The sequence below is a fragment of the Octopus bimaculoides genome, chromosome 1 (assembly GCF_046866305.1).
Source record: "Octopus bimaculoides isolate indiv1 chromosome 1, ASM4686630v1, whole genome shotgun sequence".
Classification (NCBI taxonomy): Eukaryota; Metazoa; Mollusca; class Cephalopoda; order Octopoda; family Octopodidae; genus Octopus; species Octopus bimaculoides.
Window position 1 is genome coordinate 121,624,135 of NC_142928.1, and position 15,483 is coordinate 121,639,617.

The 15,483-nt window shown below is 34.7% G+C and overlaps 1 protein-coding gene and 1 long non-coding RNA gene across 4 annotated transcripts in view; one reads left to right on the top strand and one right to left on the bottom strand.

Moving 5' to 3' along the window:
* Positions 1-2,659: 2,659 nt before the first annotated feature.
* Positions 2,660-5,922, bottom strand: LOC128248535 (uncharacterized). Its single transcript, XR_008264710.2, has 2 exons — positions 5,785-5,922; positions 2,660-2,831 (listed from the first exon to the last, which is right to left on the bottom strand). It is a non-coding gene; the product is annotated as an uncharacterized LOC128248535 (long non-coding RNA).
* Positions 5,923-10,332: 4,410 nt separating this feature from the next.
* Positions 10,333-15,483, top strand: part of LOC106870855 (beta-galactosidase) — a 157,660-nt gene continuing 152,509 nt past the window's right edge. The window contains exon 1 of one of the 3 annotated variants that reach the window (XM_089357188.1): positions 10,333-10,518. In XM_089357188.1, the coding sequence (XP_089213314.1) occupies positions 10,439-10,518 (80 nt within the window). In that variant the 5' untranslated portion in view covers positions 10,333-10,438. Of the gene's footprint in view, positions 10,519-10,608; positions 10,736-15,483 lie in introns of those variants that run through there. The other 2 variants (XM_089357180.1, XM_089357185.1) reach the window with 2 other exon arrangements.

Below are 15,483 nucleotides of genomic sequence, written 5' to 3' on the forward strand. Positions count from 1 at the left end.
TCTTTTTTTTTTTTAATATTTCCCATTATTTATAAGTATATCCGTTTCCGGATTTACTTTGTTTCAGCTATGTCAAAGTGTCCCGACGAAGGTGAATTAGTGTTATTAATTATCTACCCGTTGTCTTCTCCAGGGAACTTAACTCCTTAAGATTTATTTCCAACATTTAGGTGACCATAACATATCTCGTGATCAGGGATTCGTTGGACAGTTTGGACATTTATATATCATCCAGAAGGGACATAAGTGACATAATAGTTAAAACCTGGTTAACTACTTGACATGCTGATAGTTTAGCCTCTATTCTATGATTCTTCGTATAAGCTGCACCTATTTCTATTATTATTATGTTAATCTACTTAATAAATTTGATGAAGAAAAGAAAGAAAAAGAAATCCATTCACAAACTTGTTTAGATTGTAAAATAAAGCGAAATATAAGATAGTAAACTAATTCATGCAGGTTAATTAATTATTTGGTTTGGTATTATAATTAAACTTTCTACCTGTTTCTCACACCTTGTTTATATAGTTTGTATGCGTTCACTATATTTCATCAAGAGATTGTGTAATTTTGATAAATTAAAGTGAATATAAAGTTTTTTTCCTAAATGTGCTTTCAATTATACATTTATTTATTCAATTATATATATATATATATATATATATTGTTGCACCCTCCATTTATTGAGTCATGCACTAATTAAATATTTCGCTTAGATAATATAAAATTGATCTGCCTTGGTTCATGTATGTCTATCAATTCCTGGCGTATGGAAAAGGTCCCGAACTTCTGTTCTCTACAGAACATTCTAAAGGTATTTTTCACTACTTTTCTAAGATAGTAATGATTTTTCGTTGATATATAAAGCATTTGTTTTCTTTCTTTGTCCGTTCCTGATCAATTTATGTACCAAGAATTCCCATGTCAAAAGCTGCATAAAGAAGTAACTGTTTTTAGTTCAACAGCAGCTGAAAAGGTGAAAAGTCATTAAAACATCTAGGTGTCTTGTGAGCAGTGTCGTCTTAAGGAATGAACACACTGGGCAGTTGCCGGGGCTTCACGGGTCTAGGTTTTAACGTTTGTATGCCGTGACTTGCTGTTCATAAATAAATACTGTAGGGCCCAGTGCTGATTTGCCCAAGGGCCTATAATGTTACTGTTTATCTTTTATTCTTTACTTGTTCCAGTCAATGGGACTACAGCCATGATGGAACATCGTTTTAAAGGGTATAGTTGAACAAATCAACCCCAGTACTTATTCAGCTTTCTGGCTGGCCAGTTCCTGTCAAACCGTCCGACCCATGCCACCATGGTGGAAAACAGACGTTACATGATGATGTGTTTGTGTGTGTGTATATGTATGTGATAAACTCTACAGACAATGGAAATGCCATCAGCCAGGTCTGTCTAAGATATGTGTGGAGCTATGAAACTGTTCTGAATGTCCAAGTATTGCTGATTAAGGGAGTTCTTTTACTGTTGGGCAGCTAGTGTTATGAGTAAGACATCTGCTAACTTCCTGCATGAAGATTGCCCCACCACTTTCCTCTAATGCAGTAAGTAGGCAGTTTTTTCTCTCTATCTGGTGTTTATAATGAAAGACACTGCATAGTGCAGGGATCTCCAACCACTGAGTTGTAGACCAGTACCAGGCTGTACAGAAAAAATAAATTCTTAGATTTTATTTTTATTTTATTGACTATTGCAGTCTGCATGATCTTTTTGCTTTATGTATGTATTATATATGTAATATATATGTCTTATGTGAAGGTGGGCTCAGTAGTTAGAGCATCGGGCTCATAATTACTAGGTAATGAGTTTGATTTCTGGACCAGGTTGTGTGTTGTGTTCTTTAGCAAGACACTTTATTTCACGTTGCTCCAGTTCATTCATCTGTAGAAATGAGTTGTGATGTCACTGATGCTAAGCTGTATCAGCTTTTGCCTTTCGTCTTTCTGGGGTTGATAAAATAAGTACCAGTCAAACACTGGGGTCAATGTAATTGTCTTGTGCCCTCCCCCCAAATTGCTGGCCTTGTGTCAAAATTTGAAGCTGATATATATGTATCATATATGTAATAAAGTACATCTATGCACTTTACACTTTATTGTTTTGTCATGCATGAAACTAGTCTGTGATACAAAAAAGGTTGAGGTCTGCTGATATAGTGGACATGATCAAAAAGAGGGATATTTTCCTCTTTGGTCAAGCTTTCATTGACTTTTTCAAGTTCCACTTGGGGAAGAAAGTGAAAATGGAGAGGAAGATGCTGTCCTCTAGTGAATTAGCTGAAAGGTGGGTGAGAAGTGTGTATGCCTTGAGGTAACGGTTCTCAAACTGACAAATATCTGGCCCCTTCACTCAAAAAATTATTAGAAATTTTGTTTGTCTTCCCCCACTTTATTAATATGAAGACAAAAGAGTTTACACTCATTTAATTGTTCCATCTTCACTATGATGTTGATCAAGCTTAAAAATTTTAAAACATTCTTAATTTAATTTAAACATGAAAATTTGTCTACTGTCTTTCTAATCCCCAAAATCTCACTCTAGGGTTTGGGGCTGGTGTCCCTATGAGAAACACTGGCCTAAGTGAATGAGCCTACTCTGACATGCATCTTTAGACTGGGGAATTACGTTAGAAAGAAGCACTTACCCTTCATTGTCAGTATAATCCTGGACCTCTGGGGTTCCTTGATGAACCCTAAATGGCAGTCTTCGTCTCTGGATGAAGTGGCCTCTATCGCATATTTGTACACCATAACATTTTCTTCTCATTCATCTGATTTTTTTTCTTTTTGTACCTTGTTTCTGTAATATTCACTTATCTATTGCCCATGTGGGAATAAAAGAAAAGGTTATTCAAATTTTTTTAAAAATTATCATGATGATGATGATGATCATTATTATTATTGAGTGAGAGAGAAATGCATGCCATCAAAGTGACACTGGGGTAAACTATATGAAGCCCAGTTTGCTCGTCATGACTACCCATCTGATAAGGGTACACCAGGCACATGCATCACAACTAAATGTGCATGACATGGTGACCTTATATCAAGATGAACAGCACATGACCTTGCAGGTGGGGGCCCAGTTAGAATTTTCTTCATGTCAAGTAGCCCATCCTGCTCAAAAGGTCGCTGGATGAGGGTTGTTTAAGAATAATTCACCTCTGGAAACATGGGTGACAAAACACCTATGTTTCCAGAGGTGAATTATTCAAACCACAAAGAATTCCTCTCAACACATAGCTATGATCCTCCCCCACTACTTCTGCTGATGAATAGAGATGCACATATCATCAGCCACTAAGGGACATGCTCAAGTGGCTAAGGTCAAACAACTGACAAGCAAATCTGTGGTATTGAGCCGAATATCTGCTGTAGCCCATCTTTTATACCAAGACAAAACATGTACATAACACTCCCAATCAGTTAAGATCAGAAGCCATGAGAACCACTGCCTGGGGCATTTATTATTGTTGTTGTTGGTGGTGGTGGTGGTGGTGGTGGTGTTGTTGCTGCTGTTGTTGTCATCGTCGTTGTTGTTGTTGTTGCTGTTGCTGTTGTTGTTGTTGTTATTAAGATATAAAGGATTGAGGTGACTCCTCCTGAAGATATAGGGTCAAAATTAAAAGAAGAGTGCCATTATTATCTAGTGAATGATATTTCGACATCTTGTGTGTCTTCAACTGGTTCAAAAAATAAATTTGTTAATCTACTTCATTTTGGTTAATATATAAAGGATTGAGGTTACTCCTCCTGAAGATATAGTGAAAATTTATTTTTTGAACCAGTTGAAGACACACAAGATGTTGAAATATCATTCACTAGATAACAATGGCACTCTTCTTTTAATTTTGATATTATTATTATTATTATTATTATTATTATTATTATTATCATTATTGAGGCAGTGACCCAACAGAATAGTTAGCATGCTAGACAAAATGCATTGTGGCATTTCTTCTGACTTTACATTGAGTTCAAATATCACCAAGGTCAACTTTGCCTTTCATCCTTTTAGAGTTAACAAAATAAGCACCAGTTGAGCATTGGAGTTGATGTAATTGACTACCCCTCCCCAAAATGTCAGGCCTTGTGCCTATAGTAGAAATGATTATTATTATTGTTATTATTATTATTATATAAGGTGGCGAGCTGGCAGAATCATGGGCATGCCAGGCGAAATGCTTGGCAGTATTTCATCTGTCTTCACATTCTGAGTTCAAATTCTGCCAAGGTCGACTTTGCCTTTCATCCTTTTGAGGTTGATAAAATTAGTACCAGTTATGCATTGGGGTTGGTGTAATTGACTAGCCCTCTCCCACCAAAATTTCAGGCCTTGTGCATATAGGAGAAAGGATCATTATTATCATTATTATAAGGTGTGGAAGACTGGCAAAACCACTAGCATGCTGGGCGAAATGCTTAGCAGTACTTCACTCGTTACTACATTCTGAGTTCAAATTCTGCCAAGGTTAAGTTTGTTTTTCATCCTTTCAGGGTTGATAAATACCAATGAAACATAGGGGTCAATAAATTAAGTCCCAGTGAAATACTAGGGTCGAAGTAATTGACTAGTACCGTCCCCACCAAATTTCAGGCCTTGTGCCTGTAGTAGAAAGGATTATTATTATAAGGTGGCAAGTTGGCAGAATTGTTAGCATGCTGGGTGAAAGGCTTAGCAGTATTTCACCCGTTGCTATATTCTGAGTTCAAATTCAGCTGAAGTTGACTTTACTTTTCATCCTCTTGGGGTTGATAAATTAAATATCAGTGAAACACTGTGGCTGATGTAATCGATTAACCCCCTCCCGCCAAATTTCAGGTCTTGGGCTTATAGTAGAAAGGATTTGGCGAGCTGGTAGAATCGTCAGAACGCTTAGCAGTATTTTGCCCATCGCTACGTTCTGAGTTCAAATTCTGCTGAGGTCAACTTTGCCTTTCATCCTTTTGGGGCTGATAAATTAAATATCAGTTGAGTACTGGGGTAGATGTAATCAACTAAACCCCCAAATTTCAGGCCTTGTACCAATAGTGAAAAGGATTATTATTATCATTGAGGCAGTGACCTGACAGTATCGGTAACATGCCGGAAAAAATGTTTGGTGGCATTTCTTCTGACTTTACATTCTGAGTTCAAGTGTTGCTGAGACTGACTTTTCATTTCATTCTTTAGAGGTCGATAAAACAAGTACCAGTCAAGTATTGGGATCAATGTAACCAACTCCTTCTCTCCCATTAAATTTGCTAGCCTTGTACCATTATTTGAAACTAAGGCAACAAGCTGGTAGAATCATTAGTATTTCAGACAAAATGCTTAGCAGCATTTCATCTGTCTTTACATTCCAAGTCCAAATCCTGACAAAGTCAACTTTCCCTTCCATCCCTCTGGTGTCAGTCAGTAAAATAAAGTATCACTCAAGTAATGAGTTTGATAATATCAACTAAAAAGCCTCCTCTCAAAATGTGCTGGCCTTGTGCCTAAATTAGAAACAAAATTTACTAACATACAGTTGCACTGCAGCATTCTTTATTCATCAGCTGTTGACAGGAAATCATAATGATTTTGGCACTTTCTAGCATTTTTGTTCCTTCCAGTGGTACTGAGCTACATTAGTGTTCAGGTTCTTTTGACCTACATTGTATCATGCTTCATCCCTCCATCATCCATGCAGCCACTACATAAGATGATGTAACTGTAACTGTAACCTCTCCAAACATACTTTGCTATTTACTGAAGTTTTTTCTTAGCTTTGCTCTTCCTTTTACTTACCTCTGCTTTCTTAGCTCTTTGGTCTTCCATTCATATGTCTTTGCTACATTCATGAGAAAGCAGCTTCTGTTTCTATCTCCAGTTTATAGAATAAACTGCCCTGCCATCCTTCTGAAATCCAATATCAAACAATGTCAGTTGCTGGTTTACACCTTGAAGAGTCCTGCTTCACCCATGGTCTGCTCTAGATTGGATGTTCAAGATAAGGAGTAAGAAAAATCTTTACCTCTTTGCACCAAATGGAAAAACAAAAAAAAAAGCTTCATTTACCAAGACATTATAAGTTGCCCCAAATAATGCAGAAATCTTTCTTGATTAAGAAACCTATCTGCTGAGGAAGACATGGTCTGACATGGAATGAAAATTACTGAAATAAAAACATTCTATTGTGAAAATTGCCCAGCAACGACAGACTACTCAGCTAGTATTTTGTATATCATTGAGACTATAGCCAAGATTGTAATTCTCCAAAAGATATCCATGACTTCAGAATTCTATTTGCAGTTTCCTCATGAAGATTTGCATCTTTGTGGCCAAGATATTTTAAGGAAGATATATTTTTCAAAGTTTTACTATATAATCATTATATTACAATCCACGTGAGCTTTTTCGTAGCAGAGCTGATAAAGAATAGTTTTATGAAGATTTATTGTGTGGCCTAACATGTTACATTCCAATGAAATTCTATCCATAATTTTTATCATTGTGTGAGATAATATCATAGTCATTATCGTTCAAGAGTTCTCTTTAGTAGAGATACAAAATTGTGTAATTTAGAATTAAGCCATTTGGTATTGAATAACTTATCAGTTATGGGGTAATATTTATAAATACTTTCATAGCAGTCTCTTAAAAACAATTGAAAAAAAAAAACTGTAGCAAAATAAAAGGAAAATAGAGTGGCTATGTGGTAAGAAGTTTGCTTCCCAACCACATGATTCTGGATTCAGTCCCACTACATGGTACCTTGGACAAGTGTCTTGTGCCAACCAAAGCCTTGTGAGTGGATTTGGTAGACAGAAACTGAAAGAATCCCATCATATTTGTGTGTGTGTATATATATATATATATATATATATATATATATATATACACTATGTATATATATAGATATGTATGTGTATATATATATATATATATATATATATATATATATATATATATATATATATATATATATGCTGCCAGTAAGGTGAGGGTTGGAAATGAGTACAGCAATGAATTCCGGGTAGAGGTAGGGGTCCACCAAGGTTCCGTCCTCAGCCCCCTATTATTTACCATAGTCCTCCAGGCAATCACAGAGGAGTTCAAGACAGGTTGCCCCTGGGAGCTCCTCTATGCTGATGACCTTGCCCTAATTGCGGAGTCACTATCAGAACTAGAGGAGAAGTTTCAGGTGTGGAAAACCAAAATCCTAATAAGTAGGAAGGTAGATAAAACACAAACCCCTTCAGGTAGATGGCCCTGCTCAGTATGTAGAAAAGGAGTAGGTAGTAACTCTATAAGATGTACCCGGTGCAAGCTATGGACACATAAGAGGTGCAGCAACATCAAAGGCAGGTTAACTAGCAAGTTAGTTTTTGTTTGTGGCAGATGTTCAGGTGCAATAAAGACTGCAAACAAACAGGAAACAACTTCTATCTCATTCCAGGGTGAAAAACTAGAGGTAGTCGATAGCTTCCGCTATCTGGGCGACCAAGTTAGTAGTGGGGGTGGGTGCGCTGAAAGTGTAGCTGCTAGAATAAGAATAGCCTGGGCAAAGTTTAGAGAGCTCTTACCCCTGCTGGCGACAAAGGGACTCTCACTCAGAGTAAAAGGCAGACTGTATGACGCATGCGTACGAACAACCATGCTACATGGCAGTGAAACATGGGCTGTAACTGCTGAGGACATACGTAAGCTCGCAAGGAATGAAGCCAGTATGCTCCGTTGGATGTGTAATGTCAATGTGAATACCTGTCAGAGTGTAAGTATCTTGAGAGAAAAGCTGAACATTAGAAGCATCAGTTGTGGCGTGCAAGAGAGACGATTGCGCTGGTATGGACATGTGGTGAGAATGGAGGAGGATAGCTGCGTGAAAAAGTGCCACACCCTAACAGTTGGGGGAACCCGTGGAAGAGGTAGGCCCAGGAAGACCTGGGCTGAGGTGGTGAGGCAAGACCTTCGTACATTGGGCCTCACCGAGGCGATGACTACGGACCGAGACCTTTGGAAATGGGCTGTGCGTGAGAAGACCCGGCAAGCCAAGTAAGATCGTTGCCAGTGCCCCTGGACTGGTTCTTGTGCGGGTGGCACATGAGATGCACCATTTTGAGCGTGGCCGTTGCCAGTACCGCCTGACTGGCTCCTGTAGGATTTTCGAGCGAGATCGTTGCCAGTGCCCCTGGACTGGCTTGTGCGGGTGGCACATAAAAGACACCATTTCGAGCGTGGCCGTTTTCGTGCGGGTGACACGTAAAAGCACCCACTACACTCTCTGAGTGGTTGGCGTTAGGAAGGGCATCCAGCTGTAGAAACTCTGCCAAATCAGACTGGAGCCTGGTGTTGCCATCCGGTTTCACCAGTCCTCAGTCAAATCGTCCAACCCATGCTAGCATGGAAAGCGGACGTTAAACGATGATGATGATGATGATGATATATATATATGTGTGTGTGTGTGTGTGTGTAAATGTATATCGGGTAAATGTATATGTGTTTGAAAGTTGTGGTTTCTTTGGTATGTTTGTTCCCAAACAATACTTATTTTGTGCTGTTGACACTGTCAGATTGAATGGTACTGGCCAGGTATTGAAACCATAATGATATCTGTGAAGCAGCTGATGATGGAAGTATGTTGGATTGTTGTTTTTGTATATAGGGAATAGTATTATAAGACATCCTTTTGATATATATATATATATATATATATATATATATATATATATATATATATCCCTCTCTCACTCTCTGGGAGAGAGGCACAAGCACATACACAGACATATACACACACGGCAATAACTTCTGCCTACCAAATTCAATCACAAAGCTTCGGTCGACTCGGGACTATAGCAGAAGACACTTGCCCAAGGTGCCACGCGGTGGGACTGAACCCGAAACCATGTAGCTGGGAAGCAAGCTTCCTAACCACACAGCCATGCCCGCGCCTACAAATATATATATATATATATATATATATATATATATATATATATATATATATATATATATATATATATATATATATATATATATATATATATATATATATATATATATATATATATATATATATATATATATATATATATATATATATATATATATATATATATATATATATATATATATATATATATATAAAATATTAGATATAGAATAAAAACGCTGGGTTAACGACTCAACATATCACACCCCATCAATGAACATATATAAGAAGCACAACATAATCCATCAAACATAAGGAATAAAAAGATATAAAAATAATGTAAGAAAATAAAGTAAATAAAAGAATAAGAAATGTATAAGAAGTAAGGTGCAAGAAATAGAACATATAGTATAAAATTTTATACACGAATATATTATACCAACCGATAACATACAAATGAAAAAAATTGAGTTAAATGTATAACATAATACACATATATATCATTTCATAGAAGTTAAAATTAATACGATTAAAAATTTCAAATATATAATATAATATAATATAGGTCGATATAAAAAATAAAATAAAATAAAGAAATGAGGTACCATAAAGTAGTCCATCGGTTAAAATCAAGGACAGAAATGATTTAACACCATTTAGAGTTAAGACATAAAGTTCTACATCTACCTCGGACACATTTTACAACTCAAAGCCAGTAGACACCAATAGGCAAGTCCGCACCAGTTAGGCATATACAAAAATGAATAACAGGCACCCAGCAGGTAAAACATGTAAAATTTAATTCCGCTCACCATGTCCAAAAGTTCACAACACATGGGTCAGAATACAAATACAGCACCCAGCAGGTATCAATCAGTAAAATCAATTTCACGAAAACCACTTACAACACCTATGGCCATTTTGGAGGTACACCACTGTATTCCAAACACAATAGAGTGAAAATTGGGTAAGCTTACATACAAACGTCAGGACATGCACAAAGGGAGAAAATAATTTTTATATAAGAGTAAATTTATATAGTCAATATGGACCAGCCTTAGACAAGCCTATGCAAATAATGGAAAGATTTAAAAAACCTTAAATAAGTTCACCGAGGTAATCCCCTTCTGCAACCATAAGTTTTCCTCCACCTTCTTGAAACTGTATAGAAATAAAAATAAATTTAAAAACAATAGATAGTAACAAGTGTAATAGTTTGCATTAGGGTGATTTGAAACCTTGAAGATTGGTTTTGATACTGCAGCCTGTTTGACTATTCTAAAATAGCACTTTTTTTTTTTTTTTTTTTAATCTTTCCATTATTTGCATAGGCTTGTCTAAGGTTGGTCCATATTGACTATATAAATTTGCTCTTAAATAAAAAATAATTTTTTTTTTCCTTTGCGCATGTCTTGACATTTGTGTGTAATTTTTACCTTGCCAAGGGGGTCATCACCAATTTGCACTCTATTGTGTTTGAAATACAGTGGTGTACCTCCGAAATGGCCATAGGTGTTGTAAGTGGTTTTCATGAAATGGATTTTACTGATTGATACCTGCTGGGTGCTGTATTTTTACTTTAACCCATGTGTTGTGAACTTTTGGACATGGTGAGCAGAATTAAATTTTACATGTTTTACCTGCTGATACCTGCTGGGTGCCTGTTATTCACTCTTGTATATGCCTAACTGGTGCGGACTTGTCTATTGGTGTCTACTGGTTTTGAGTTGTAAAATGTGCCCGAGGGAGATGTAGAACTTTGTGTTTTGACTCTAAATGGTGTTAAATCATTTCTGTCCTTGATTTTAACCGATGAACTACTTTATGGTACCTCATTTCTTTTTTTTTATTTTTTTTATATCGACCTATATTATATTATATTATATATTTGAAATTTTTAATTGTATTAATTTTAACTTCTATGAAATGATATATATGTGTATTATGTTATACCTTTAACTCAATTTTTTTCATTTGTATGTTATCAGTTGAAATAATATATTCATGTATAAAATTTCATACTATATGTTCTATTTCTTGCTTCTTACTTCTTTTATATTTCTTATTCTTTTATTTATTATTTCTTCTTACGTTATTTTTCTTACGTTATTTCTTCCTATTCCTTATATTTGACGGATTATGTTGTATATCTTATATATGTTCATTGAGAGGGTGTGATATGTTGAGTCGTTAACCCAGCATCTTTATTCTATAACTAATATTTTACTCTTGTCTCAATTTTTCTGAGCACTTCCCCTTGCAGCCCTGTATAAAATCTATTGGTTTCATAATAAGAAACCATTAATATTACATATATGATGGGCTTCTTAATACTCACACATATATATATATATATATATATATATATATATATATATATATATACATGTACATGTACATCAAACCACAACACCGCGTGACCTTCATCAACCAATTGCAACCCACCTAACGGATATATCAATCAACTTCTTTCATTAAAATTCAAAATGGTTGAAGACTAGCATCATGTTTAAAACTCTGAGTACCAATGAATTTGAATCAAACTGTTTTGACCCACATATATATATATACATGTATGTTTGTTGTTTGTGTCTGTGTTTGTCCTCCACCACCATGGTGTCCTGGCATGGTTACAGTCTAATGACTGGAACAAGTAAAAGTTAAAATATAAAAATAGCACCCTGTTTTACACCAGCATTGATATAAAATAACGCTGAGCATTCTCCATCAGTTATGACCCATGCTCCCATATTATATTACATGAAAAAATGTGAGCAAGAGAAATAATATACTTAAGATTATAAACATGGGAAATTGCAGGACAGGTTATTACACATGGAAAAGTTCAGGACAAGTTATTACATCTGGTTAAGTACAGACAACAAAATTTATACTTAAAATATTGCAGCTAAGGATAAAATTTCAAATAAAATATTTAGATTTAGAAAATATTAGCTTTTATTAAAACTAAAAATTTTATTATGAGTTATTTCTTCTATTTGTTATTACTTGTTCTATTAAAAATAAAATATCTCAATTAAAATATTTTTTGCACTTTAAAAAAATTCATTTCTTTTCATCGTTATTTAAATAATTAGAAATTTGAAAATAGGTTATAAAAAATAATAGTAGTACATAATTAGTACAATAAATAGAATAGTACAAAAATTAGTTATCTACTACAGTAAAATCTACCTATAACAACAAACTCACAGTAAAATTTACTTCAGTTATTGCCAAGTCTTCACATTTTTAGTCTTGACCCAATGTCTATTTTTTATGTAATGAATTTACCTACCATATATACTGTTCTACTTTGCATAAAATATTTGTACTTCTGGCTCTCATTTTTTAAGTATTCTAGTGTGAAAATATTTTAACAAAATGATGGTACCTTTTTTAATTAAAATGTTATTTTGTAAATTAATATCTAATAATTTTCAATATTCACAAATTATCCTTAGCTGCAATATTTTAAATAAAAATTTTCTTGTTCTGTACTTTACCAGATGTAATAAGTTGTCCTGAACTTTTCCAAGTGTAATAAGTTGTCCTGTAATTTTCCAGGTTTCTAATCTTAAGAATATTATTTCTCTTGCTCACATTTTTCCATGTAATCCATGTTTTTTTCCAGGCTATGCTACTGTGCTAATTAATAATGTGTCAATTAGCAGTCTCATTGATAATTTTTTCCTTACCTCAATGATGCCAGTGACATATATTAAAAGTCTCCTTGTAGAACTACATTCATAAAAAAGTATAGAACTACATTATCACCCTCAAATTTGAGAAACAAAGACTTTTTTTCTTTTAAAACTTCATTGCATGAGATTGATACCTTGAAATTCCTTGAATTGAACTCTATCATTTAAACTTCATTAAAATATAGTTTGTTTTTAAAATAAAAAAAGTTAATTATACTTAAATCCAATTTTTTGCCTTACTTATATTTTTTTTCATGATATTTTACCTCACAACTTTTTTGATACAAATTTTTGTTGCATGAGAAAAAAAACTATGAAATTCTTCATACTTTCTTCTATCATTGAAGCTAAGATAAATATATTTTACTTCTAAAATAAAAAAGTTATTTAGATTTAAACTTGATCAGTAGCATTACTTACTCTGATATAATGTTGCTACAAAGTTTGAGGTAAACTTTTTTTCTACTGGATCAAATCTAAATTTTTTTAATGCCAAAATGTAGCTAGGGCCCAGTCCTCTTCAAACATCTTAACAGTTTTCAATTTGGTTAAAAATTGAATTAGTGACAAGCTCTGAAAGATGCTGCATGTGAGTAAATTGTGGCCTTAAGAATATTATTCAACTACTACTGTCGTTGAATAATCATGATGAAAGGATTTGAGATGTGTAAATTGACCAAGATTACCAGCTTCTCTAAGAATTGTCTATAACACATCATAATTCGTTAAATCAAATAATTTAGTGAATTCAATGAAGTAATGATAGAGGTTTGGTCTCTGTTCCATGTATTTTTCTTGTAATTAATGTACTGAAAAATTATTTCATTGGTTCTGCATCCTGTATGGGATATATTTCTCAAAAAATGGCACTGGTATAGGTGCAGGCATGTCTGTGTGGTTCAGAAACTTGTTTTGTAACCATGTGGTTTTGGGTTCAGTCCCACTGTGTTACACCTTGGGCAAGTGTTTTCTTCTATAGCCGACCAATGCTTTGTGAGTGAATTTGGTAGAGAGGAACTGTGTGGAAGCTTGTCATACATGTGTGTTTGCATGTGTATCTTTGTGTTTCTGTATGTCTTCTCCTGCCACTGGATAACTGGTGTTGGTTTGTTTATGTACCTATAACATATCAGTCACAAAAAAACCCCCAAAAAACTGGGGTTGATTTGTTCAACTAAAACCCTTCAAGGTGGTGTCCCAGCATGGCCACAGTCCTAAAACTGAAACAAGTAAAAGATAAAAATTAAAGCTTGGTACTGAAAAAAGATTTCAAAAATATATAAGAAAGACAGAAACGAAAGTCAATGGAACACAAGAAATAAAATTTACATTTCTTAAGAATGTCTCCATTGCACTCTATTAGTTCTGGCAGGAATTAATTTTTCATAGACTTAATTATCCAATTAAATATCTCATTTAGCCAACTTTAGATTGTCATTCATTATTTTTACATTCATCTGCATATTTGCTTACTTTAAACAACATTAAACTCGTAATAAAAATTAATTGGTTCCATCTGTAGATGAACTCAAACTTGTTTTGTTCTCTTATAAAACATTTAATATTTTTCTTATATTTTGGGATGGTCATTTTTTTTCTTGCCAAATAAACACACGCACTATATATTCATTCTTCACTCATTTATTATTGTTCTTATTTTATCTTATGTCTATTGTCTGGAAATCTTTCACCACACATCTGTGATCTCTTCAGCAACTCTTCTATCCACATGTTTTCTCCTGTTCTGTTTAGCCCATTTTGTCCCTCTGTGATGTGTATCCTTATCTGCACATGCATTTGCGACTGTATTTGTGTGTGTGTGTGTGTGTGTGTGTGTGTGTGTATGCACATCTATGTGCTTTGTATGTGTATTTTGTGTGTATGCATATGGGTTTGCTTGCTATGATATTTGTAATATTTTTCTGTATAAGAAAATTGAGCCTCTATATGGTTGTTCAAGCTGCTAGAAATAGCAAGCAAATATCTCTCAAACCACACTTCACTGTCTTAAATAGAAAAGATACATCGGAAAGTTTGCTTGAAAAAAAGAAAAACAGAAGACAGGATATTCATGGGGGGGAATGCTTATGATCATAGATCTGCTTGATTGGAGCTGACCATGGAATACATAAACAACAGTAGCAACCATACAGGTAGTCATTTGTTATTTTAAGGTGTTTTTTTTTTAAAATCTTAGTATCTTTTCAGATAGTTTGCTACAAATAACAATACTTTTTAACAATCAGATTATTCTGTCAAACATTTGGATATTCTGTCAAACATTTGGATGGATATTTATTCACATTGTTTTGAATTAATCATGCCTGACTTCATACTTTTGAGATTTCCACAATGTCATTCACTATTTTTAGAACAACATTGTAGGGTAGATGTGAGAGGCCAGATCTAGCCAGTTTGAACATAAAACGGGTAGAATATTTGGGCTAGATATGATTGGTTTAAATACTAAACAGTTAATCTTACAATAGCAAAGTAATTATTGTTGTAGTTGTTGGTTAATACTGGGTCAGTCCTGAAGGCACATGGCTCAGGTGGTTAGAGCATTGGGCTCACAATCATGAAATAATGAGTTCAATTCCAGGACTGGGCTGTATGTTGTGTTCTTGAGCAAGGTAATTTATTTCATGTTGCTCCAGTTCACTCAGCTGTAGAAATGAGTTGCAATTTCACTGGTGCCAAGCTATATTGGCCTTTGTCTTTCCTTTAGATAACATTGGTAGTATGGAGAGGGGAGGCTGGTATATATGGGCAACTGCTGGTCTTCCATAAATAACCTTGCCCGGACTTGTGCCGCAGAGGGGAACTTTCTAATTGCAAGCCCATGGTCATCTATGACTGAAAGGCATCATA